Source organism: Copidosoma floridanum, unplaced genomic scaffold, assembly GCF_036245765.1.
Source record: "Copidosoma floridanum isolate Cflo_tuat_1 unplaced genomic scaffold, Cflo_Japanese_pri ptg000012l, whole genome shotgun sequence".
Lineage (NCBI taxonomy): Eukaryota > Metazoa > Arthropoda > Insecta > Hymenoptera > Encyrtidae > Copidosoma > Copidosoma floridanum.
Window position 1 is genome coordinate 5,848,143 of NW_028321889.1, and position 27,683 is coordinate 5,875,825.

The 27,683-nt window shown below is 33.7% G+C and overlaps 3 protein-coding genes across 5 annotated transcripts; 2 read left to right on the plus strand and 1 right to left on the minus strand.

Annotated features, from left to right (window-relative positions):
• The first annotated feature begins 20,163 nt into the window (after positions 1 to 20,163).
• LOC106647896 (myosin regulatory light chain LC-2, mantle muscle-like) lies at positions 20,164 to 21,002 on the plus strand. The gene is made up of 4 exons (XM_014364465.2): positions 20,164 to 20,274; positions 20,362 to 20,528; positions 20,622 to 20,714; positions 20,798 to 21,002. Exons 1-4 carry the CDS (start codon positions 20,212 to 20,214, stop codon positions 21,000 to 21,002), a joined length of 528 nt encoding a protein of 175 aa, XP_014219951.2. The 5' UTR covers positions 20,164 to 20,211.
• Positions 21,003 to 21,088: 86 nt separating this feature from the next.
• Positions 21,089 to 22,398, minus strand: LOC106635691 (pyridoxal phosphate homeostasis protein). Of its 2 annotated transcripts, XM_089590314.1 has the most exons (5): positions 22,369 to 22,398; positions 22,186 to 22,281; positions 21,739 to 22,096; positions 21,422 to 21,663; positions 21,089 to 21,318 (listed from the first exon to the last, which is right to left on the minus strand). In XM_089590314.1, exons 1-5 carry the CDS (start codon positions 22,372 to 22,374, stop codon positions 21,247 to 21,249), a joined length of 774 nt encoding a protein of 257 aa, XP_089446440.1. In that variant the 5' UTR covers positions 22,375 to 22,398; the 3' UTR covers positions 21,089 to 21,246. The 2 variants fall into 2 exon arrangements, with proteins under 2 accessions (XP_089446440.1, XP_014203247.2); XM_014347761.2 differs by lacking the exon at positions 22,369 to 22,398 and having other exon boundaries at positions 22,186 to 22,313.
• A 1,331-nt stretch (positions 22,399 to 23,729) lies between these two features.
• On the plus strand, positions 23,730 to 27,621 carry LOC106647895 (uncharacterized). 2 transcript variants are annotated; one of them, XM_023389110.2, is made up of 11 exons: positions 23,730 to 23,925; positions 24,002 to 24,248; positions 24,318 to 24,404; positions 24,538 to 24,579; positions 24,661 to 24,885; positions 24,985 to 25,344; positions 25,415 to 25,450; positions 25,533 to 26,336; positions 26,400 to 26,600; positions 26,692 to 27,072; positions 27,145 to 27,621. In XM_023389110.2, exons 2-11 carry the CDS (start codon positions 24,194 to 24,196, stop codon positions 27,537 to 27,539), a joined length of 2,586 nt encoding a protein of 861 aa, XP_023244878.2. In that variant the 5' UTR covers positions 23,730 to 23,925; positions 24,002 to 24,193; the 3' UTR covers positions 27,540 to 27,621. The 2 variants fall into 2 exon arrangements, with proteins under 2 accessions (XP_023244878.2, XP_089446538.1); XM_089590412.1 differs by having other exon boundaries at positions 26,692 to 27,621.
• Positions 27,622 to 27,683: the final 62 nt, after the last annotated feature.

Here is a 27,683-nt window from a genome sequence, read left to right on the forward strand (position 1 = left end):
CCAAGAACAACTTTATTAGAATACTTACCAAGTAAATGTTCTCTTGAAATAAGATCATCCTTTTTTTACATTGAAAATATCTTCTTATTTGATACAAATATTTTTCTAAGCTTAGAAAATATAATCTTATTTCTAGCAATTGTTTACTTGGAACTATTCTACTGAATATTTTCCAAGAAATTTTCTTCTATACTCAGCACAGAATGCTTAAGAAGTCTTTGACATGATGAAAGTTGAAAAAAACTTTCTATATTTATTATTAGTGTTTTTAGGAGAAAATCTAGGTCTTTGCTTTGCTGTGCAGACAGTTACTGTAGGAATTATGATTTTTTTTTTTTTGACGACCACTACTAGTATTTGTTGCTCTCAACTTTGAAATAATGAATAACGAGACTCATCAGACCGATATGAGTTTTTATCAATGGCACGAATTTTTGAACATGGTTTTGAAAAAATCTCGTACAATCTAGTTCTTGTATTTATTCACTGGGAGAAAAAAATAATAAAAATTGTAGTGAAATTCCAGTAAAAATTACCATTCTGCACTGTAAATCGGATGCAAGCTGGCAAACAAAGAAAAAATTATTATTTTCAACAGTAAAGATTATTGTTTGAATAGTAAAAATTATCATTAGAACAATAAAAACTTCTATTCGAAAAAGTAAAATTTATTAACCGATCTTTTTAAGGTTTACTGTTCCAGCATGGCAATTTTTACTGTTCTATCCATAATTTTTACTATTTAAACTATAATCTGTACTGTTAAAACAATCATTTTTACTGTAGAAAGTAATAATTTTTTTCTTTTTTTGCCAGCTTGCCTCCAATTTAATGAGCAGAATGGTAACTTCTGCTGGAATTTCTCTAAAATTTTTATTATTATTTTTTTCTCAGTCTTGTCTTCCCATTTTTGGTCAAGTATATGCATTCAGCTAAACAGTTCTTTAAATATGATTTGTAGGTTTTCCAATTATTTTGATTGATGTAAAATTCAAATTTTTGCACCAAATTATTGAAACCGAAACAGTTAAACGTCTAAAAAGTGATGTAGTCTACTTTTTTATCCAAAATAAACATTAATCAATCCATACACGCTTTTGTACAGCGAAGAAAGCGGGTATACATTTGATGGCGCGAAATATAAGTAAATGCCATCCAAAATTATCCAACTTTGTCGCGAGAGGCGGGGGATGAACGATCGAGAGAGCGCGAAACGAGGTCTTTCTCCGACTTTCTACATCTCATACCTCTGCATAGATATATAGTGTACACGCCTACTGCTGAGAAACGTCTCTTTTCGGGCCAGCTGCCAAATTTATGGGTACACATAAAAACAACATGTCTTTCGGCGAAGCGTTTTGATTACACGCCAATTTCATAATATTTGGAGATGAGGGTAGAGCACGGCTACGACGATGACGACACAAGTTTAATGATCTAGGCGTGTGCGGCTAATAGGTTTACATAAAATTGAGTAGCGCACCATTGCTGGTTGCTTACGGCGCTACGTGCAATTTATAGTGATGTAGGACCGATGGGGGCTCCCTTGGCTCGTACTCGAATTCGAGTGAAATTTATATACCGGATATGAAGGATACGAGGCGTATACAGAGTATATCCGGGAATAAGTGTAAGCATTGTCGGATGCAAATGGACGTGTTCTATGTTACGTGTTTTTTCCTACTTTTTTTTTTTTTCTTTTAATTTTAAAACATGGACAAGCTGCATCCGTGTGCATACAATATTCCGAAATTTTTATCACAAAGTATACTTAGAAGAAAGCAGGGCGAAATCATTAATACGTTTGTCAAAGATTTTTGTGTAAATTTCTAAAGGTTTCTACAGGGCAATTTTGGTTTTTACATACGTTGTTGCTGTACAAAAACACGTGAGTTTTTTCTCTTTTTTTTAAGTAAAAATTGATCAGTTCGTGTTATAAACAGTATATATGAATATCTAGGATTATTGTTTTCCTTTTTGCTTAATTATAAAATTTTTTAAGTATTTTTTTTTTTTTTTTTTAATAAAAATGTGTAAAATTTGTTTACAGAACATAAGTTTATATCAAGAGGAAAATTTTAAAATTATTAGAAATGAATTATTTGATAGCCTATTATAGCGTGTCCGATAGTTTATATTTTAATTTACCAACATGTTAAAAATATAGTACTTCACTCGAGCGCATCAGAAGTAGATGCGACGGTTGAATGTACATTAATGTACGATTAAAGTTCAATTTGCGAATAATTTAAGACACGTTTAGTTAAAAATTATCGCACGGGCTCTTTTAACTTGTTCATTTTGATAAGAGGCTCTAAACCAGGTGATACTAGAAAGTAGCTATTTGATGCTGGTTTTAGCGCTCCACCGAAATTCACCGAAACAAGAAGCGATAAAAATAGTTTAGTTTGAAAACTTTCCGAAATTTTTTATTTTGAAATTTAAGTAGTGTCATTGAGCATTAATGACCTATTTTATTACTTATAAATTATGTATGAAAATCATAAGGTTCTTGGTTCGTACTCGTTGAAAGTGTGATCTTGAAAATTATTTTGCTTACTCATTATTGATTTAAATGATCACATAATATCATTGCTATCGTAAGTTTTAAAACACTTTTAGGCTCTAGTGTTTTAGAGTTTTGGGGAGAAATGGGGGGGCCCCCCTGCCCGCACAACCGGACCCCCTTTACCTCTCACTTCTTGCATTCTAAAAACTTGAAACTGTACGATTGTAATTGTTTACATTTTTGAAAAGTACCTGACAATGCTTGGTTTTTATGCAAGCATCTTCCTTTTGTGCCAAGGTATCTATTAGAACGTTTTTTTTCGTCCTCACACATTTTTATCATACCTTTGTTTCAATTGGAAGGATACTTAACATAGTTTTATCATGAAAGAGCGTGTTACATTAACATTTTTTTTTCTCAAAAATTTCCCGGGTAAGAAATCTGCAAAAACTCATGTGCGCGCCTAATGTACTCGAATATAATAAAATTTTTTTTTTGCATGATTCTACATTTGAAACTTTTCTCCCGGATCTCCATAATTAAAAGTGTATAGTAATCATCTAACAATTTTTAATAAAGAAAAAACTCATGATGTTAATTATTTAATACTAAAATTTAGATTAATTGCCATGAGCCTCTACAAAAATGTAATGATAGAAAACGTCAGATGAGTAGGAAAAAAAAAAATCGTGCAAAATTAAAGTTATATTTTGTACGTGATGTCATGATTCTTGATTTAAAATCGCCAAATCAATTAAGACGATACGGGTTATCTCGATACAAGTTTTCTAGTCTCGTGGCATTTCATCGTAACGGTACCGCTAAATCATATAAAAGACGGTCTAGTTTTTAGAGACAGTCAGTAGTTATTTTGAAGTGTCAGGTACGTACTTATACAAAATAGATCATCACCTTGCATCATTAAAATTCCTGTGCATCTTTTTTTGTTTAAAATTCATCCGTAGTAATCAAATTTTTCTTGATATCTGTAAACTTATTAAAAAAAAAAAAAAAAAAAAAACGATTACAGAGACTGATTTCATTTATTATGTTACTGAGCTATTCACTTTTTCAGACGAATACCGTGGGCTAAATAACGGAAAATGAAGTCTTTCACAAAGGCCCTTGTGGTCATGGGTTTTTTGGGCATAGTAGCGCAGACGACCGGAATACAGAATTTTTATAAAATCTACTCGGAGGATTTTTGGCTCGACATGTCGTATGAAGTGTCCGAAAATATCGATGAAAGTCTTTCCTACGTGATGTGCTACTTGACCGATAAACAGCACGTGGCTAAGTGCTGGTTCGAAACAAAGATGCCCAACAACACCGAAAAAAGTTGCAACATAAAGTTTACAGTACCCACGACTCATGACATAAACCTAAGGTCAGACGATGATACCACACATTACATAGAAGTAAAGAGTATGCTTGCGGGGAAAAAACTCATATACGAGTGGTCCTCGAAGAGCCGTGAAGATAATAGCAAATACAAGTGGATCAGCCTCGTCGACATGGACACCTGCATTCCCATCGTTTCCGTCTATCCTGTCGAAAAATTACATCTTTTAGTTTACAACGACAGTTACTATGTTAATTTGAAGAGCAAATCTATCTGCGGCAAAGAAATCAACCCGTGCATTCTCCATTACAACCACAAAGGTAATTTTTATACGATGTTATACTGTGGCAGCTAGTTTCTTAATATCATAGATCTAAAATTACAATTAAGCAAATACTTATGTCTTTTGCATGATTTGTTTAATTAATTTTAGGTCAATTAGTTGCCAAACACCCCTTTCCCTCGAAGTATTATAAGCAACGGATGGTTGTGGATCGACGGGATTCTAACAGCGGAGGATTTTTCATAAATGTTAATAACGGCACCAACTATAGTGCCGTTATGAACGTCAGTCACGTGACCTACAATGGCTCCGAGACTGTTTTGGTTGAAAATTATTACATAAATAATGTAATGGGACTAATTATGCCTTCCAAGCCATCGAACGGCTTCGGTTACTTCTCATTCTGCCACTGGGACAACTGGAATAATATGGAGATTCGATGTTTACAATACAATGTGAATGGCCACGTGATGATGAACACCACAGTCGCACGTACGGAGAAGTACAGATATGTGATGTTTAACCAGCGCCAAGGTGGAATTATCCTTATGACATATGACTACGAAATAGTGGGTTCAAGTGGCCCAAACATTCATGTCGGTTTGATAGAGGTCAAAATGAATGGTAGCATTACCAGGAATTCAAATCTAACTAAACTCGATATTAACGATAAGTTGTCCAATAATTTGTTACTCCGAATTAACCACGCGGAGATGGACACTAAGAACTGTTTTTACTTTGCTCATGTGCAAAAGTTTCAAAAAAAGGTAACCTTCAAGTACTTTAACAAATGCATAAGTCAATGAGACGAATGCACAGTAATTTTTTGAAACTAACTTAATTCTTTTCAATTACCATGTAGTTGTTGCTGTAAAAATAATAACTATAGAAACTTCTGATTATGAGTAACAGGTACAATTTTATGTTTTGTCTCTGATTATGCAGCATACAGCCACTTGAATTGAATTGAATTCTACACATGCTAATTTTTAAGTTGTAAAACCAGATTTATTGTTCACTTAGAATTATGAAAAATCAGTATTATAATTTTTTATAATAATTCAAAATCTTTAACTTTCTGAAAAAGTAACCAAGCAAAAAAAATGACCACTAAAATAATAGTTCAATGATAATTATTGGCATGCCTTGCAAGAATAATGAAAATCGCTCGAGGAGCGACGTGAAATAGTTAATTTCGTACAGAATATATTTTTTTATAGACGGTGTCAAATCTGAGAATTAACTGCATTGTTACAATCAACACACAATATGACTTATTTTATTTTATTTTTTTTTGTTTTTTTTTTACATTTTAAAATGCAAGACACTAATAAATATTAATGTTGGCTTTCTTATTTGGTAAATTCAAATGTCATTTCTCAACTATAATTGCATTATGGCATGAAAATCCTTTAAATGGGAGTTTTCTGGTCAAGGTTGTAATATCATTGTATTTGGTTGTTTAAGGTTTCACCAGAGCACATTAATAAATATTTTTTAATAATCATGTACCAATTTCTTATAAATAAATAAAGTTATTATTTGATATATTATTAAACGAGTGTCTAAAAAAACATAAAAAATTTTGAAAAGAAATGTTCTTATTGTAAAAAATTTCACTTTCTCCTTAAATAAATCCTAGAAGTTGTGATCGTACGTGACGCTTTTTTTTTACAATTTGATAATTATATCGTATATTTTATCAGTGTTCGAATGAATAATAATTGACCCACTTCATGGACACATTTTATTTTTGGAAGATGATAAAAATGAAGTCAATTAACTTTTTATCATTTGCCATACCAAAAAGTATTATTTTAGTAAAGTTGTGATTAATCAAAACTTGAGCATTTTAAGACGGTATTACTTTTGAACTGTAAAAAAATTTTCAACGAAGTCTCTTAATTATATTCAGAAAAAAAACACATATTGACAATGATTGCCACGAAATAAGTTTATCTTACTACTTAACATTAATTTCAATCCTTTTCTTTTTCTATACTCTTGTTTGTGATCATCAGTGTGCTGGAGATTATAGCGACAGCAACTATCGGTGGCAAGCATTTTTTAAATTGGTGATAGTGTAGCTAATACTTTAGTAATATTGTCATTATTTTTATTTAAGAGTGTTGAAAAAATTCCAATACTTTTAAAACAGAAAATAAAAAATTACACTTTATTTAACTGTTTTAAAAACTTTGTCTCTTGTAGTTTAATAATTACAATTTTACTCATAGATGTCAATGTAAATGATGCGTGGCACACAAGTATGTTAGAATAATGTGCTGGTTGGATTGCGTTTTTAATTGAAAAAAAAAAAAAAAAAAAAAAATGTTGTAAAAGAGCAAAAAATACTCATGCACGAATTTTTTTTTAAGAGAAAATGATTGACAAAATTTATATTCTACAAAATAATGTATTACACTACAAAGGTATATAAGGACCATTAATAATAGATTAAATGATGATAACTGAATATGGTAGTTTTCGTCGGATAAGTGCCATCGTCCCCTGGGCTATTTTGCGGCTCGAGGGATGTAGGGTAGCAGCTGAGCAATGACGCTTACGTGGCGAATCCTATTTTTCTTACCAAGGGCACACCTGCCTCTAAAAACGCCTGAGGTAGGAAAAAACTATTTTTTGGTGTACGTAGGTGGTTTAAAGTTTTATTATTTTTAAATCTTTATTTTTACTCGAATGCATATGGACCGAAAATATTCAATTCAAAAGTTACATGCAAAAAACTAATTAAAATTTGTTTAAGAGTTATGCCATCTTGAGGCTAGTAAAAGTTTCTCCTCGACAAAATTTTTTGTATTTATAAATCTCTCACTGTGGTACAAAAACGAAGGAGTAAATTAAATTTAATACCGATTAATGTAAAATTTTCGAGATAGTCGACTAATATGTCTATATTGTACATTACACATGCATACATACATTTTGTAACTTATTAGGTACCACTTGGAACACTTTCGTATTACCTTTACACCATAAGTGAATGATTTTTCGATGGTTACTCATTTTTTCTCATGAAAATATGCGTACTTCTATGAAGCAGCCAAAAAAGTTTTTGAAGTACAAAATAAAATAACAATACGTACATGTCACACATAAAATAGTTCTTTGTTAAACAAATTAACTAATCAATTGTGACGTATCTTGACAGATATCACCTAGTCTCACGTCAATTTATTGTGCCAATGCTACTGAATCATATAAAAGGCGGTCTCAACTTTTTGGATACAGTCTACATAATACATTGTCAAACGTCAGGTAAATTCTAGCAATTTCTCACTGCATCAGTTTTTAAAGTAATCAAAGAGAACTTTAAAACGTATTTTCATTTAAATTTACAGATATCCTAATTTTTCTACATACCTATACTCTTATTTGAACAAAAACAAATACAGAGACATTGTGTTACTATCTACTCACTTTCACAGTACAGGACTTCAAACTGATTAGCAAAAGGGAAAATGATGTCTTTTAAAAAAGTTCTGGTGGTTGCGGGCCTTCTGTATTTCGCTGCTCAGGTGATCGGAAATAAAACAATTGCTAAAATTTATTCTGAGAATTTTTGGCCCCATTTCTACTACAAAGTATCCGAAAATGTTGATGAAAGTCTTTCTTACGTGGTGTGCTACGTCAATGATGACCAGCATGGGGCTGAGTGTCGGTTCGAGACGAAGATGGTCAACGATACCGAAAAAAGTTGCAAAATAAAGCTAACAGTACCCGAGACACATGACATTAGCTTAAAGTCAAGCGTTGACTCCAAATACTACGTGGATGTGAAGAGTATGCTTGCGGGAAAAAAACTCATATACGAGTGGTCCTCGAAGAGCCGTGAAGATAATAGCAAATACAAGTGGATCAGCCTCGTCGACATGGACACCTGCAACCCCACCCATTTCGTCTATCCGGTCGAAAACTACCATCTCTTGGTTTACAATGACAGTTTTCATTTATATGTAGATAGCAAATCTATCTGCGGCAAAGAGATCAACCCATGCATTCTCCGTTACAACTACGAAGGTAATTTTTGCATAATGTTAGACTATTGCAACCAGTATCCTAACATCATACATTGCATTTAAACAAAAATGAACGTGTATATATATGGTATTTAAATTATTTCCAGGTCAATTAGTTGCCAAACACGCCTTTCCCTCGAAGTATTATAAGCAACGGATGGTTGTGGATGGACGGGATTCTAACAGCGGAGGATTTTTCATAAATGTTAATAACAGCACCAACTATAGTGCCGTTATGAACGTCAGTCACGTGACCTACAATGGCTCCGAGACTGTTTTGGTTGAAAATTATTACATAAATAATGCAATGGGACTAATTATGCCTTCCAAGACATCGAACGGCTTCGGTTACTTCTCATTCTGCCACTGGGACAACTGGAATAATATGGAGATTCGATGTTTACAATACAATGTGAATGGCCACTTGATGATGAACACCACAGTCGCACGTACGGAGAAGTACAGATATGTGATGTTTAACCAGCGCCAAGGTGGAATTATCCTTATGACATTTGACTACGAAATAGTGGGTTCAAGTAGCCTAAACGTCCAAGTCGGTTTGATAGAGGTCAAAATGAATGGTAGCATTACCAGGAATTCAAATCTAACTAAACTCGATATTAACGATAAATTGTCAAATAGTTTGCTGCTTATCATCAACCACGTGGAGACGGACACCAAACATTGTTTCTACTTTGCTTTAGTAGAAAGAGTCGAGGAATTAGTTGTTTTTGAGTATTTCAATGAATGTACAAGTAAATGAGAAGAATATATACAGGCAATATATAATATTAAATTTTTTTTCTTTGCAATTACATTTTTTTTGTTATTATTTTTGCTTTATAAATTTTTTGTACAATTTTTTAGTGACAGAGATTTATTGCTACTATTAAAGGATAATGTCGTTTTTCTCATATCCCCACCGAAAGTGTGATTTTGCTCCTTGTTTTCAGAATGCACCAATATAGAGTGCAAAGTGCAACTTTCCTCCCAGGTAAAAAGTCGCATGGTCTACTCATACGAAAAGAATGTTATCTTCTGTGTATAGCTGCCAAAATACTTTTCCTAATAAGCAGTACATTTGATTTTCACCTGAAAGGTTATGTTGCGTTTTCTCCCCTAATATCACGGAAAAACGTCGAATTTTCGGCGAAGGAAGAGAAAAAAATCACATACCGGCCACAGGAAGAAAGTATGGCATCATCCCCCGTATGTTTGCAACTCACACCTGAGAGGGGATGCCGTACTTTCTACTCTTGGTGCGTAATATACTATTTTAAGTGTTTATAAATCTATAAAATAAGTTTGTATTTAATCTCGGATTATGGAATAGGCTACCCTTTAAAATTGACTAGTTCTACGTATGCAAGTTTTTTATTTGTAAAATTAGACTTATTGCTAACTAAGTCGAACTAATAATTTAAAAACTTTAAATCCGTGAAAAAAATATTAAGCTACAAAAAACTCACTACGTCGGTTAATTGATAATTATAGGCATGACTTGAGGTGAGAATAATAAGAATCGCTCGACAGAAAATGGAAACCAATTAATTTTGTCTCGGGGATATTTTTTTATTGGCAGTCTCGAATCCGTACTTAACTGCACTATGACAAGCAACATTATTAATTTTAATGTTTGCATTCCTATTTGGTGAATTCAAATGCCATTTCTCAACTATAATCGCATTATGGCGCGAAAAATTCTTTCAGGTGTTTTTTGGTCAAGGGTGTAACATTTCTATATTGGGTTGTTAGCGGTTTCTCCGAAGTTAATTAATAAAAAAATTTTCAGTAATTATCTAACAATCTTTTTTAAATGAATAAACTTATTATTTGATATAAATATTAAAACTAATATCTTAAGAAACATGAAAAGACAATTATTGAAAAAAAATGTTCTTACTATAAAAAATTTTACTTTCACCTTAAATAAATCCTAGTAGTTGCTATCGTACGTGACACTTTTTCATTTTTTTTTTAAATTTGACAATTACATCGTATATTTTATCAATGTTCGAGTTAATAATAATTGACCCACTTCATGGACACATTTTATTTTTGGAAGATGATAACGGAAGTCAATAAAATTTTGTACATTTGCCATCTTAAAACGTATAATTTTTGTAGTTATGATTGATCGAAACTTGAGCATTTTAAGACAGTATCTGACAGTATAACTTAGTAACGGTAAACAAATTTTCAACGACAACCCTTAATTTTGTCAAGAAAAAATACATATTTACAACGACAACATTTATGATATCCTAAAAAATTGGAAATTATACTGTAAGGGATGTAAGGAAAACTAAACAGTACAGAGCCAAGAGTGAAAAATAAGATCCAAAACGAAATCGACTGTGAAAACAACATCGTCAGTCAAAGTCGAGTATATTAAAATCATGTTGTGATTTATAAAATGATAATATTGTAGTGTTAGAAGCAATACGAATTGAAAATCTTATCATAAAGGCACAAAAGCTAAAAAAATTTTTCGTCAACTTAAATTTAACAAGGACAAGACGAATTTAAATAAAATCTAAACGTCCTACAAATATGGAATTAGCTTTGTCTTGTATTTAAATTTATTTGAATGTACGTACAATTGTGTATATTTTTTATGCTGTATGTAAGTTTTGTCCGAGGATACGTAATATTATTTCTAGCCACCGATTCTCCTCCAAAAATTAAGATAAAAATATGCTTTGTAATATTTAATTTTAAGGTTTATAACTCCTCCACTCCCTGCCAACCTATAACTTACATGTTTACGTTTGACACGTATGCTGAAGTAAAAAAAATGGATTTTATATATATTAAAATATTTTCTTTAATTTTTAGAGCACAAAACAAGTCTCTAAAAAATACGTGAAAAAAGTGAAAACTTACATTTTTTTTACCCTCTATAACGTCATTTTTATTTAACGGAAGTTGGAGGGTACTAGATTTCCATCAGTAATCTACAACTTTTGTGTTATAATATCAACTTTATATTACAATAGGCAAAAACCTCTATTCTTGTCGTTCTTAAATCTTTATTGACTTCAAGACCATCACAATTCCAATGTTTATGAAAATGTAAGCTACAAAAAAAGTATATTTCGTTGAGATCTGCAACTTTTGTTGGCCACACAAACACCTTCAACAAAAACCATACAATATAAACCAAAAAAGAACTGACTTTTTTATGACTTCCAATGTTTTCTTTAATTTTTTAAGTATGAAGGTAGTTCCGGAGACATAAAAACATTAAAAAATGTATTTCTATGGAACTCCCACTTTCTTGTGAAAGCATATGGGATAAGTTTTTAACTTTTCAAGATATAGCCAAAAACTGATTTTTTAACCTGTAAGATATGATATTTTTCATTACAAACATATGAAAATAGTTTTGGATCTTAATAAGTGCTCAAAAGTTTTATTTTTTTTTTTAACAGATTTTTTCTCGACTGAGTACGGACTGAAAATATTCACTTGAAAAGTAACATGCAAAACGTTAGGAAGATAGTCCATTTACATGTCTTCTAAAGTGTTAGTTACACATTTTGCTCTTTAGTAAAAATACATGGCACTCTTGTAAAGCAGCAATACCTAAAATCAAGGATAAACTTAAGTTTTTAAAAAACAAATGAAAATCGCATTATGTACATGAAGTCATTTGTCAAAAAGACATTTGATAATAGAACGACGACAAATCAGTTCTGTTTCGTCGGGGAAATTTTTGTTTTAATATTAAAAAAAAAAATTACTTTCGAATGGAAACGCATTATCTGTATAAACTAAATGGGGAACGATTCGATAGGAATTTCTGTATCGACTTTGCGTACTGGCTCGGTATATGTCACCTGGTCTCCCGGCATTTTATATATCAATGCTGCCCATATAAAAGACAGTCTAGTATTTTGGGAGTCAGTCAACATAATAAAATTTCGTACTGCATCGGTTATTAAAGTAATTATAAAAACCTAAGATTTTTTTCGTTTACATTCATTTAAGATCTAAATTTTTATACATACCTGTTCACTAATACGGACCTACTCACTTCCTCATTAAAAAAAACCCTGACTAGGTAGTAAAACGGAAAATGACAACTTTCAAAAAAGTCCTGGTGATCATAGGTCTTTCATATTTCGCTGCGCAGGTGGTCGGAATAGAGACTTTTTCTAAAATCTATAACGAGTATTTTTTGCCTAATTCACACTACAGAGTGTCCGAAAATATTGATGAAAGTCTTTCTTACGTGGTGTGCTACGTCAATGATGACCAGCATGGGGCTGAGTGTCGGTTCGAGACGAAGATGGTCAACGATACCGAAAGGAGTTGCGACGTGGAGCTAACTGTACCTACGACACATGATATCAATTTAGAGTCAGACGATGACTCCACAAATGACGTGGATGTGAAGAGTATGCTTGCGGGGAAAAAACTCATATACGAGTGGTCCTCGAAGAGCCGTGAAGATAATAGCAAATACAAGTGGATCAGCCTCGTCGACATGGACACCTGCAATCCCATCGTTTCCGTCTATCCGGTCGAAAACTACCATCTCTTGGTTTACAATGACAGTTTTCATTTATATGTAGATAGCAATGCTTTCTGTGGCAAAGAGAACAACCCATGCATTCTCCATTACAACCACAAAGGTAATTTTTATACGATGTTGTACTGTGGCAGCTAGTTTCTTAATATCATAGATCTAAAATTACAATTAAGCAAATACTTATGTCTTTTGCATGATTTATTTAATTAATTTTAGGTCAATTAGTTGCCAAACACCCCTTTCCCTCGAAGTATTATAAGCAACGGATGGTTGTGGATCGACGAGATTCTAACAGCGGAGGATTTTTCATAAACTTCGAGAACGGCGCCCACTACAGTGTCCTAATGAATGTTAGTCACGTGGCCTACAATGGCTCCGAGACTGTTTTGGTTGAAAATTATTACATAAAAAATGATATGGGACTAATTATGCTTTCTAAGCCGTCGAACGGCTTCGGTTACTTCTCATTCTGCCACTGGGACAACTGGAATAATATGGAGATTCGATGTTTACAATACAATGTGAATGGCCACTTGATGATGAACACCACAGTCGCACGTACGGAGAAGTACAGATATGTAATGTTTAACCAGCGCCAAGGTGGAATTATCCTTATGTCATTTGACTATAACATGGCAGGTACAAATGACTTGAAAGTTCAAGTCAGAGTGATGGAGGTTGAACCGAATGGGGGCATTGTCAGAAATGTAAATCTAACCAAATTTGATATCAGTGATCAGTTTTCGAATAATTGGTTGCTCAGAGTTAACTTGTTTGAGATTGATAGCACGGATTGCTTTTATTTTGCTTTAGCGGACACAGTTGATAAACATATTATTATTAAGTACTTTAAAAAAGGCATAAAAAAACAAAATTATGAATCGATTACATTTGTAATTTCTGATTATGATGTAGACTTTGAAAGAAATAATTATGCGTATCGAGTTATTTAGTTACAAGATTAGACTTACTGTTGACTCATTTCAATGAATAATTAAAAAATATTTAGACTAAAAAAAAATTTCCAAGCAACAAAATAAAAACTCACTAAATTATAAGCATACTTTAGAAGAATAATTAAAATCGCTCCAGAGGGGGTATGAAATAGTTAATTTTGTACCGAATAGATTTTTTTACGGATGACCAGAAATCTTCGACATAACTGTACTATTACAATCAAGACCAAATATAATTTCTTTTTTGTACATGATAATATGCATGCAAAAAATTAATTTTAATGTTTGCTCTCTTACTTGGTAAATTCAAATGACATTTCTCATCTCTGTAATTGCATTAAGGCATAAAAAATTATTCCAGTGGTTGTTTTATGGTAAAGTTTGTTATTGCATTTGGTTGTTTGAAGTTATGACAATGTACATTAATAAATTTTTAATCATTATGTAACAATCTCTTGTAAATAAACTCATTGTGTTGACATGAATAATAAAACCAGTGTCTTGTAGTAATAACAAGGCAGTTATTGAAAGAAAAATGTTCTTATAGTTAAAAAATGTATCTTCCTCTTGAACAAATCCTACAAGATACTTCATTTTGTTTACAGTTTGACAATTATATCGTACTCTATATCAATATTTGAATTTTCAATATTTGACCCACTTCATGGACACATTTTATTTTCGAAAGATGATAAACATGAAGTCAATTAAATTTCGTATCGTTTGCATTCCTAAAAGTTTTACTCTCGTAAATTAACCCTAAGAGTTTTTAAAATCCATGCTTAATACATGTACAAATTTGTATGAGTAAACATGGTTATGTAAAAATCTACCGTAAGATATTTTCTTATGCTTGAACTGCACAATTTGGCTTTTTTATTGAGGTTTTCAGTTAATATTTATTAAACCAATGATATCCAACTCGATCTTTTCCTTTACAAATAATTTATTATAAATTATGCAGACATTGTCTGCACGTAAGTTTATAAAATAATATATGGTAATTCTATAATGAATAAATAAGTAAATCAATAGCCGAATAAATAACTAACCGTAACGAAATACAAAAAAAATTGTTTAATTTGCTGGCTCCTCAAGCATATTTTTGAAAAATATTGGAAAACTGGTAAATAGAACTTGCTTCTTTTAACCAACCTTGATGCTTTTCTCATTCATAATTTGTAAAAAAAAAGATGTAGGACTAATTAAACAGTAAACTTATGTGTTTTTTTTATACCTTTACTCAACATAAAAACATAATAAATGATAATTTTATAGTTTAATTTTTTCATAAATTACGCACTAATTAAATAAAATTATTTCAAAAATTTGTTACTGTCTGTATTACATATGATTACTATTTGTATTATATATTATAATGTCTTTTCTAATTGAGTATTTTCGCAAACTTTCCAAAAATATTTAAAATAATACATTTCTATTGATAAAATTTAGTAACTATGACACATAAGTTAAAATAAACCCGTACAAATATGTATGATTATAGCAAGTGGCTAAATTTATGCTACAAGAGTTAAAATGTGTATCCAAGTCACGACTGCTGCATATTTTACTGGAGCGAAAGGTACAATTATGTATGTATCAATATTTAAAAATTTTATAGTTTATCAGATTGACTTCAAATTTCCATAGTGAGCAACATGAAAAAAATTATTTTTCTGCATTTATCTGAGCGTAAACGCAGTATTTTCCACGCTAAGAAAATTCCAACCACTGTTAAAATTCAAATTTTGTTTTGTCTCTATTTAGGAACACGGAGTGTATGAATAAGAAAAAATGGAATAGATAAAACAAGGAAAGGGATCGTTTCGTCCCCGATTACTAGCCAGAATTCATCAGTGTTAGAGATAGCATGTTAGCGATCTATACACAAACTTGGTATTATTTGCATTCGTACACCTCATTAATACACGAGTAAGATCGACATAGTGTGTACAGGAAATTTCTTTTTTAAAATCGTATGCCAGACACAATTGATTAATCAAACTAAACTATCAAAATACATTCGCTCTTATGTTGCTCATTTGTTATAATCATACTTAAAAATTAATATAACTAACATGGTGTTACGAACAAGAGGCAAACAGTTTTGGAAGTTAAGTTTGATTAACTGGCCGTTAATGTTGCTATTTTTGTAAATGATCGATGTTTAGACATTATCAATCAAAATTTAGATACAAACATGTATTACAAAAACGTTCTATAACAAGATCTAATGCTTTTCTAGACCACACAAATATACAAAAAAAAATCTCTTCACATATATTCTCTTATTTTCAAAGCACCACACAAGTCGAGAAAAGTATGTAAAGATATGAAAAAAACTGAATTTTTTTAGAACTGCATTCGTAGCACTCACAACTTATTTTAATCTGTAAAATACTATTTTTTTGACTATTAAGGCATCAAAATATCTTATTGGGGTCTACATAATTGGTTCAAAATTTTATTTTTTCTTGAGATCCACATTTCTCGACTGTATAAAGACAAAAAATATTCACTTAGAAAGTAACACATAAAAAACTGATTAAAATTTTTTTTAAGTACTTCAATTTTGGTACTGTCAAAATGTTACCATTAGAAAAAACTTTTTTCCTACTTTTTTTTGTCATGATGTAGCATAAAAACGATGCTATAAACCAAATTTTAGCCCAAAAAATGTAAGGTTTCGAAGATAGTAGATCTACACATATTTAAAAATGTCAATTACATTTTCTGCTTTTTGGTAAAAATATATGTCACTTCTGTAAAGCAGTCATACCTAAGGTCAAGGATAGATTAACTGAAGTTTTTGAAAAACAAATTAAAATCGCATTATGTACATGAAGTCATTTGTCAAAAAGACATTTGATAATAGAACGACGACAAATCAGTTCTGTTTCGTCGGGGAAATTTTGGTTTTAATATTAAAAAAAAAAATTACTTTCGAATGGAAACGCATTATCTGTATAAACTAAATGGGGAACGATTCGATAGAAATTTCTGCTCCAACTTTGCGTACTGGTTCTATACAGGTCACCTGGTCTCATTTTACGTATCGCTGCTGCTAAATCATATAAATAACGGTCTAGGATTTTGGGAGTCAGTCTACATAATAAAATTTCTTACCACGTCGGTTATTAAAGTAATTTAATAAATCTTAAACGTACCCGTACATTTAATTAAAACGATTAAAAATCCAGAAAATTGCATCTATTGTGTTACTTACATACTTACGTTTTTAGTAAAGAACCTCTGATTAAGTAGCAACGTAGAAAATGACGTCTTTTAAAAAAGTCCTGGTGGTCGTAGGTCTTTTGTATTTCGCTGCGCAGGTGGTCGGAATCGAGACTTTTTCTGAAATTTATAATGAATATTTTTTGCCTCATTTCCACTACAGGATGTCCGAAAATGTTGATGAAAGTCTTTCTTACGTGGTGTGCTACGTCAATGATGACCAGCATGGGGCTGAGTGTCGGTTCGAGACGAAGATGGTCAACGATACCGAAAGGAGTTGCGACGTGGAGCTAACTGTACCTACGACACATGATATCAATTTAGAGTCAGACGATGACTCCACAAATGACGTGGATGTGAAAAGTATGCTTGCGGGAAAAAAACTCATATACGAGTGGTCCTCGAAGAGCCGTGAAGATAATAGCAAATACAAGTGGATCAGCCTCGTCGACATGGACACCTGCAATCCCACCCATTTCGTCTATCCGGTCGAAAACTACCATCTCTTGGTTTACAATGACAGTTTTCATTTATATGTAGATAGCAATGCTTTCTGTGGCAAAGAGAACAACCCATGCATTCTCCGTTACAACTACGAAGGTAAGTTTTTGGACGATGTTGTACCACCATAGCCAGTTTCCTAATATACTAGATCAGTACTTACGATTAAACAAAATTTGGCTTTATTCTATGATTATTTTCAGGTCAACTAGTCGCCAAACGCCCATTTTTCTTGAAGTATTATAAAGAACGGATGGTTGTGGATCGACGAGATTCTAACAGCGGAGGATTTTTCATAAATGTTAATAACGGCGCCCACTACAGTGCCTTTATGAACGTCAGTCACGTGGCCTACAATGGCTCCGAGACTGTTTTACTTGAAAATTATTACATAAATAATGTAATGGGACTAATTGTGCCTTCCAAGACATCGAACGGCTTCGGTTACTTCTCATTCTGCCACTGGGACAACTGGAATAATATGGAGATTCGATGTTTACAATACAATGTGAATGGCCACTTGATGATGAACACCACAGTCGCACGTACGGAGAAGTACAGATATGTGATGTTTAACCAGCGCCAAGGTGGAATTATCCTTATGTCATTTGACTATAACATGGCAGGTACAAATGACTTGAAAGCTCAAGTCAGAGTGATGGAGGTTGAAATGAATGGGGACATTGCCAAGAATGTACAATTAATTAAAGTTCATATGAACGATGATTTTTCGGAGCATATCCAGCTCAAAGTTAACTTTTTAGAGAGTGATACCAAGCACTGTTTTTACTTTGCTCTAGTGACAACAGTCGGGAAATATTTTATCTTTGAGCATTTCAACGAATGCATAAAAAAATGAGATTGATGTACAACAGCTATTCGCAGCCGTTTTGAGCTCTTTATAGAATGCATATTGTAGCGTAACAATGTTTGTAAAAAAAATTAAAATAAATTTGTTTAAAACTTCTAGTTTGCTTTCTGGAGAAGTATTGCTGAAAAAATTAAGGTTTACTCATTAAAGTTTTATGAATATAATATGATTGCCATGAAATTTTTGATAATGAATTTAGTTTTCAAGTAAACCTAAACAATACCTTAACCAATTTCTTTGACTGAATTTAATCTTAAATATATTAATAGTTTAGTTGAAAAGTTAAATCTATTAACTTTTTGCTGTGTCCTAACAATGTAATAGCATTCTCGTCGAGAGTTTTGCGATTTGTTGGTGCGCCTGAGTCAAAAACGGAGTGCATGACATCGTTATATTTGTGTACTGAATTTTATCTACGTTAAAATTGAATATATACATGAACAAAAAATATACCCCGTTTTCGGCTAATAAAACAATTCCAAAGTTCGCAATGGGGCTCTCCTAAAATTGTGCACAAAGATGGTATGATAGGGGAGGTAAGATAGTGATAAAAGTTTAGAAGAACATTTGCGAAATTATTGCACTCGGTAGAATTTGAACTCTTATATGCAACTGAGCTCACCTGTGTAGCAATGTTTTTTTTTTTTTTTTTTTTTTTTTCCCTTTAAAAGAACTATTGAAAAATGACAGTAAACCGAAGAAAAAGAGTTGAATAATCAATCTTTAATTTCTTTTAATAATGGTCGAAAAATTACAACCTACACAATATATGTATATACCTGGTGGGTTGTACCTATCACGATTTTTCACAAATCTAGCATCGAGTGACGAAAGAAAAATTTCATCTTTCTGCGAGCTTAAATTTTTAGAGTTTTCATAAAATCAAGTCAAGTCCACGATTCGATTTTAAGCGCAACTATTAATACCACGCACGCGAGCTTTTGAGGTGTAGAGTATGAGGTATACACGTGTACTTACAACTGTTGACGAGCACGGAACAGGTGCATGATGATGGTGATGATTTAATGTGGTCACCCTTAAATTATTTATTACTCTCGGAAATGTCATTTTGCCGGACATCAATCAACTCGAGCAAACAAAACGCGTTCGAAATTCACGCTACCGGTCATAACGAAGCCGTCATTACAGCTTATTTAAATCGATATTTCTCATTGATAGAATCATCCCTCCTAAACATAAGTGAATCCATACCAATAACGATTAAAGTAAGAAAAAAAACCCCCTTACCTTTAAAATCAACGATTCGATGAGGTTTTTGATCCATGAGTTACAATGGCAACAGGTCGTCCGGACATGACCAACAATAAATAAGCACACAATCAACTCACAATGCACAGTTAGCGCGAACAACCATCTCGATCTCGGGTGTGTATACGTGGGATGTGAACATCCGAGTTCCCCTGATATTCGACGAGCACAGGTGTGGAAAAGCTCCGTGGCCGATTAAATTTAGCGACCCGATCTTCTTCGCGATTTCCGTCCCTCCCCCTCTGTGTGGCTCCAGCGACGGAAGTTTCGGCCCCGCGTACCTTCATCCACCGCATCCGCCTCCTATAAAAGACGCGGCCCTGCACTTTGCTCGATTTTCCACTCGCCGAGTGCACGTCAACGCGTACTTTGCTCGTTGGGTTGAAGTTTTCGGGAGAATGTCGGCCGGAGAAAACATCAACACACCCGCTCCGGGCAAGGATAGGAAAAAGAGCGTGAGTTTTTTTTCTTCCCCCCCCCAATACATTTTCGGTGGATCGAAATATATGGTGTACCTACATTTTTTTCGAATCTGCACAGAAAGAGTCCAAAAAGAGCGCCGAAGAAGGGAGCGGAGGTGAGCACGACACGGGCGAGAAATCGGTATCGAGCGGGGACGATGAGGTTTCATTGGTCGACGTTGTACAGCAGAGTTTTTTCAAAGAGTTGATGAGCAAGGCGGAACGGAGGACGAAGGAGCTCAAGTTAAACATGATGTCGCAGCTGAGCGAGGTGAGTACACTTTTTTGGCTTGGGCTTTTTTTAATTTTCAATGATAAAAATTGCCGTGGTGGGATTGTTTTTTTTTTTTTTTTTTAGGTTTTCAGGTTGTTCGATATAGATCGCGATGGCGTCATTGGGGAGACCGATTTGAAGTTTACCTTTTCTTCGCTCGGGGAGACTAACGTGCCGGAGGAGAAAATAAAGAACATGCTCAACGAGTGCCCCTGTCCCGTGGATTTCGAGGCGTTTGTTGGTTTGTTCGAGTGAGTCCAAATCTGTACCTTTGGTCGGAATAAAACGTTTGGTTTGGGTTTCCTGGATATTAAAAAAGAAACAAAAAAAACTTTTTTACTTAGATCCAAGGAGATGGAATTCGACTCCGAGATCGAGTTGATAAAAGCCTTTGCCAAGTGGGATAGTCAATACAATGGCTTGATTGTGGAGGAAAAGTACTCATCTGTTGATTATGTGTAAAAATACCTTTTGATTTGGAAATATAATGAGCAATTTTTCTTCTTCATACGTGTTACAGGATAAAAAATGATCTTATGAGGAGGGGAGATAGGTTTTCAGAGAAAGACGCGGATAGAGCTTTGGAGGAGGCGCCGATTTACGACCAGGCAGGCGATCCCTCGATAGACTATATCGAGTTTTGTGCCAACCTTTGTGGCTTCCAGAACGCGAGAAACAGCGAATTGTTTCAAGAAAAACGCTCGAGAAGTAGCTTCAAAAACTAAATTTTTCATTCACTTTTACTCGACATGAAAACAATAAAACACCTTTACTTATTGCATAACAAAAATAAACATTCATGTATCAACAGTTCTTGGAATAGTCTAGTATTTACATATACGATATGTACATAACATGATTCTATTGTTTTTGCATTGCAGATAGTAATCTTTTGTAAAAAGAATCAAAAATTGAAAGCACCGCAACATACTGCGTCTCCGTTTTTAAAATAAATGTTACTTTATAAAACTAGTCTGACTTCTTTGGCCGATCCCCAAATATGGCAGTTCCAACACGGACCAGTGAACTTCCTAATTCAATCTGAAATTAATAAATTTTTAAATAAAAAATTCCAAAACCCTATAACATGACACAAAAACTATGATGTATATAGGTGTATGCAACTAATCCTTGTAAGACTTACAGCATGTTCAAAGTCAGTAGACATTCCCATTGACAGATCCACTCTTTTGCTATTGAGACCTAATTCCTCACAAACCTTTTTTTTACACTCCACCAGAGTCAAGAAATCTGGATTAGGACCTTGAGATACATCATAGCCATATTCTCCAATGGTCATTAGCCCAGTAAATTCCAGATTCGAACATTTCTCTAGTACATACTTTACCATTGATGATGCATTTTCTACTTCACAACCACTCTTGGCTAAAAATTTCATCAAACAATTTATCACAGCTGTATCTTCTTATATCTTATCTCATAAGAAAACAAACATGATACCTTCTTCTCTGCTGGTGTTAACCTGCACCATAACTTTCAACTTGGCATCGCTTTTTCTAAATTTTGGCCAAGCATTATCAAGGGCAGCAGCAATTTTTTCGCTATCAACAGTTTCAACCAGATAAAGATTTTCCACTTTCAACAGTCTATTAACATTACCCCTTTGTAAATGTCCAATGAAATGCCACTTTATTTCCTTGCACTTTTCTAGAATTTCTGGATTGTTTGCCTTTTCTGATAATTCATTAACGTAATTTTCACCAAAATGCCTGTGTCCTGCTTCGTAAGCTTTTATTACTGCTTCTGAAGGATGAAATTTACTCACTGCCACTAGTTTAGGTTGAAAATGTTGAAATTCCTGTAAAATAAGTATAAAATATATATAGATAAAGAAACTAAGCACATTAAATTTCTTTAAGAAAATCGTGTTGTCTCCAAACATATTACCGGTGCTCGTTTTGCAGAGGCAGCAACAAGTTTATCGCAAATAATTTTCAGATTACTTGCTATATCCACCATTTTTATTTGACGTACAATTTTACTCTACCAAAAAAAAATTAAGAACAAAGTTTAGTCATGAATATTCATTAACAACATATGTTACTTAAATCATCAAGCATGTATACGTACATACATTCGTCTGCTATATGTTTACACTATAGTTTACACGGTATATCATATATGATTAACGTGATTGCACGTGTATACACGTGCAGCATCTGCACATCTGCTGTAGTGGTGTACTCTGCAATCTGCAGCCTGCAGCCTGCAGCTGCACGTGCTGAACAAATATAAAATTGGTTTGACCAACTGATGAACTGTCTGACGATTGCGCTTTTTGCCATTTCCTACTCGTTTTCTTACACAGTCGGTAACACAGTATACTGTGTTATTGTTACAACTAAAAGGTGTGTATATACATATATGTATAGTTTCTATTAACCTGCGTGCACACACAGTTCACTTTTATTAATTTTTTTGTTTCATAATTAGGTTATATTAGGTACTACCGTTTTCACTTTTCGTTGATATCATTATTACTTTTTTTTTTATTCATCTGAGCACAATGTTCGTTTAGTGATTAGCGTTTGTCACGAAAATAATGTTAATTGCTTTCGATTCCCGGTTAAGATAACTTAAATTGGGACTTAAATTCTTTTCGGGAAATCATAATGTCAAGAATGGCTGTGCGTAAAAATAATAACAACAGTATAGAGCAGCTGTAAAAAATACATCGGGATATAAAAAAAAATTTGGCGACATGACGACATCGATATGAAAATGGAGTAGAAAGATATATCATATAAAAAGCACAAAAGCAATATAAATATGTACATACGTATATACCTTAGAGAATATATACATATGTATATATACATGTATATATTCTCTAAGGTATATAAGTACTTACATCAGAGGATTCAGAGGTATCATATATACGTAACGGCGTAACCATGTGCACACATGTGGTACAGGCGTAACCAACCAGATGATAAAGAAGCGAACATACTTTTTGCACAATGTGCTCTGTACCAATAAAATAAGCTATATGTATATAAATAAAGAAAAAGTGTACACACCAAGAACAAGGGAATAATCAATAAAAAAAGTGTGTAATTGTCTAACATGCATAATTTCTACTCGTAAATATGTATAACTGTAAATGCGAATCATCTCCACACCAAGACATTATCTTCCGAGCAACAGATGTCTGTAATACCGACATTCCTTTTGTCTCGTGGTCATCTCGTGGGCACTTTAGAGGTCAGTATAGTTTTGGATATTTTTATCATGAAATACCTTTTAAGATAACGAGACTTTTATAACTGCTTGTGGAAGTCTGATCGCGTATCGACGTCTCAAGTCATTATATCATAATTTACAAAATTTTTTCATCTTTTTCTAATAGGCTATACATGAAACGTGATGTGTGGTTATAAACGTTTTCGTACCCAATCGATAAAACAGTTCTCAGTAATTTAGTGATTTTCCGTCGTGTCACAAATATAATCAATAATAAAAAAAAATTGATCATTGCTATGAAAAGATAAGTGATTAAAAATTAAAGTTTCACTAGTAATTGCGCAAATAAAGATTGTTTTCAATGTGAAAAGTGACAAAAATCTACTCTTTGCCATGATTTGCCTAGTTATTCATCACTGTTTGGATACTGGTTTTATAGTCATGGTAAGTTTTATTATTCATAACAACATAATTAAAGTCATCATGATAGTCTTTCAACTATGTATATCGATTTTTGCAGAGAAAAACAAACAGTTAATTAATTTTAGACTTAACCTAGAAAATGTATAGGTTACACCCAAATTTGCTAATGAATGCAACGAAAACAAGGCAGTAGACTAAACAACATACAAAAACATGTGATATTAATTTTTTAAGCTTTAGTTGCTGTTAACACTAGAGGTAGCCAATTTTTTTTGGCATTTTATCAGTTATGATGTCTTTCATCGATGCAAATAGTGGTTACCCTATTTCTCAGCCAGAAAAGGGTATGAATTATTTGTACCATTTTATACACTTTGGACTTACCGTTTAATCATATGTTTATAATTGCATAGATCCTCTTGAAATTGATGATTGTATTCAAGAAGAAGCCTTTGATCAAAAGATAAAGCAAGAACTTGTAGATGTTGATATTTACAATGGTAAATGGTTTTGATTGTAAATCAGTATAAAGGACGACCTATTGTTTTAACATAGCTTTCATATATTAATATACTAGTACTATTTCCATTTATCATAAAAAAAAATTAATTTTTCCATAAATTGTTTTAACAGATGAAATTTTTCATAATTCTGCTCATGAACATGCTTCTCCTGGTAGGCTGGTGTATCTTTACAGTTAACTGTTAATAGTAATGCACTATTTAAAAAAAAACAGCTAATTTATTCTATTTGTAGGTATTCCAAAAATAATAAATGTGCAAGAGTTATTAAAAAAAAATGACAAGGTAGTTGTTAAATATAAACATGAATCCAAACAAGTACCTCATAATGGCAAAAAACCAATTGAAAACAAAAAAAAATCAATCGGTGAACGTAATGCAAATAAGATTAGTAATACCAGTCATTCTATACAGAAACAAAAGAATGTGGTACCAAAACATATTGTTGTTTCACCTACAGGTTATTTTGAATCCTTATTTATTCTTTTAATTGAAGTACATATTGCATTTGATTAAGCTTCCACTTGGCAAACTGCCTACTTATCGAAACCACTTTCAGATTCTAAAAAAGTTGTTCATTCATTCAACCTTCCCAAACAAAACGATAGAAATGTAAAACAATTTGACCCTACAACTGCAACAAAACAGTATTCTATGAAAAAACCTGTGGGGAAAAAAACTTCTGAACCGCCTTCTGGCAACAAGCACACTTTAGTACCCAATCCTGTACTGCATGGTAATGTACAGCCTATTTTAAACACTATCTCTGCAGTACCTAAAAAGCAGCCTACTATTACTGTCAAAAACATTGAAAGTCTTGTAAATAAAGAGTGTTCTGCAAACAGTAGCAACAATGTTGCATCGAAGAAAGAAGCCACATCGATTACTCCAAACGCTCTGCCATCCTCTAAGAACGAAGGTATTGATCATACATATGTTTGAGTCTAGAAATTTTGTACCATATATTAAAGAAAATTAACTTGTTGCAGTTCTCAATGCCTCAAACAGTGACAAGACAAAGTGCAGTACGTATTTTTTTTTATTACATTCAAAAGCTATAATAAATACCTACAGTAATAGTTGTACCACACATAATTTATCTTACAGACTGCATGAGGTATATCAAACTCTACTGCTCCAAGTGTGAAATGTCATCTTTTTACCGCAAAGACCTGACGCAATGTATGACGTGCAAGACTCTCTTGAAACTCCAATGTAGCCAATGTTTTAAGCGTTATGCTTACCTCAGCAGCGTCCATCAGTACTTGCTGCAGTTTACCAAACGTCGGAATCTGCTCAACGACAACAAAGATGTGAAATTCACGTGTTTAAAAAAAAGGTACTACTGGTGCTCCAAGTGTCACTTGAGTTTTCTCAGTAAGGAAAAATTGGATCTGCACGTCCACATTCATCACCGTGAAGCACCGCCTCAAGTTCCGCCAAAAGTTGAATCTGTTTCAAACAAGGTAGACAAATTCTCATTGTATCCAAAATTTGCGGAGGAAGACTACTTCATCAAGCTTCCCTGTAAAATATGCAACGTAGTCACGAACGATCTTCTGGAATATACATCCGGGAAACCCAAATGCCGGACCTGTAACCAAGATATGCTGTTTGAGTGTGCCCTGTGCTACAAGCCATACGTAACTCTGAGGAACGCTCGAAGGCACGTTGTAGATTGCTTCGTTTGCCTGGATATGATGTCTTGCCATCACTGCACCTTCAAGACTAGGGAGAAGTCGGTGCTTTTGGCACACATTAACTTCTACCACATGCCTGACGAGTGCTCCAACTGTAAAGAAAAATTTGAAAACGCCCAGGCATTGGCAGCGCATAAGGTCATAGCCAAATGTTTACCAAAGTGGAGCAAAGCTGATGCCAATGCCAAGATTGTACACTTGACGCCCAAAGGTAAGGTACATCAATGATGAACGCGAAGTAATGGGCCACTCTTGATTCAAATTTTTTCTACAGAGGTTTCAAAAGTCACTGCAATAGAAAAGGTCAATGACAGCTTTACCAAAGTCCATCCCTATCTTATGGACGATGCAGTAGAGGAGGAGATGCTGCAGAGTGATATGAAATCTTTTCACTCTGATCAAAATTACTTAGTTGTGGATCGAGACCCAGCAAGTATGATACAACAGATAACTAGCCAATCTCAGAAAGAATCAGGTAAAAGATCTCCTCATCGTCGCAATACTACTTGACACTTGATTGTACTTATGTTCGTAAGTTCATAGTTTAAACAAAATTTTGCCCCTAGGTCGATCGGATTGGAACTACATGGTCGACTATTACTGCCAACATTGTCAGAGATACTCGTTGAAGCAATCCTCGGATCAGAGGCCGACGTGCCAAAAGTGCAAGCACAAGTACGACTACCGATGCACCCTGTGCGGGCTCATGTTCACCGAGTCCAAGGCCATTTATCTGCACGTCAAGAACGAGTGCAACTCGAAAAACAAGATGGTGTGCCAGCTGTGCTCGTTCTACACGACGCGCAAACACATTCTCTTCACACACATTAAAACCTACCACACGATATACAAATGCTTGAGGTGCAATTGCAATTACGCCGGCTACCGGTGTTTAATGAACCATCTGTACAAGTGCACCGCGAATCAGTCCGTACTTGGCGACAAGCGTAAGTCGGACGAATCCAGAGGACGATCGGCGGAGCAACCTCATTCTGACGAGTCTTGTTATCTTCTTCCAGACGTTGAGAAGCTCATAGCGATGTATTGCACGAAATGCAACAAAAACATCAACGCCCGACTGCAAAAAGTGACGGGCAAGCCGATATGTCCCATATGCACGTGTCTCGCGTGTTACCAGTGCCTCAAGTGCAAGAACATATACGCGAATCACAAGTACACTTACAAACATGTCAAAGAACTCTGCCAGCCAAAGTACGCTTGCGCCATGTGCAAATTCAAAGCTTACGTCGCCCAAGATCTCGAGGTCCACGTCAATTTCAAGCACACCATTTGGAAGTGCTCGTACTGCGGACTGGAGTTCAAGGACGAGCACACCTTCAAGGTGCACCGGCGCAACGAGCTCAAACAGTGGAAGAATCAGGACGTCGCCAAAAAAGCTCAGAGCGAAAATTGAATTCATCACCCACGATATTATATGTACCATTGTATTTTGTAGTGATTTTAAAATCATTTTACTTGCAATTACTTTTTTTTTTTTTTTTTTTTTTTGTGTACCATGTCAAAACGATTGCTTGTGTATATTTTAAACGTTTTTGTC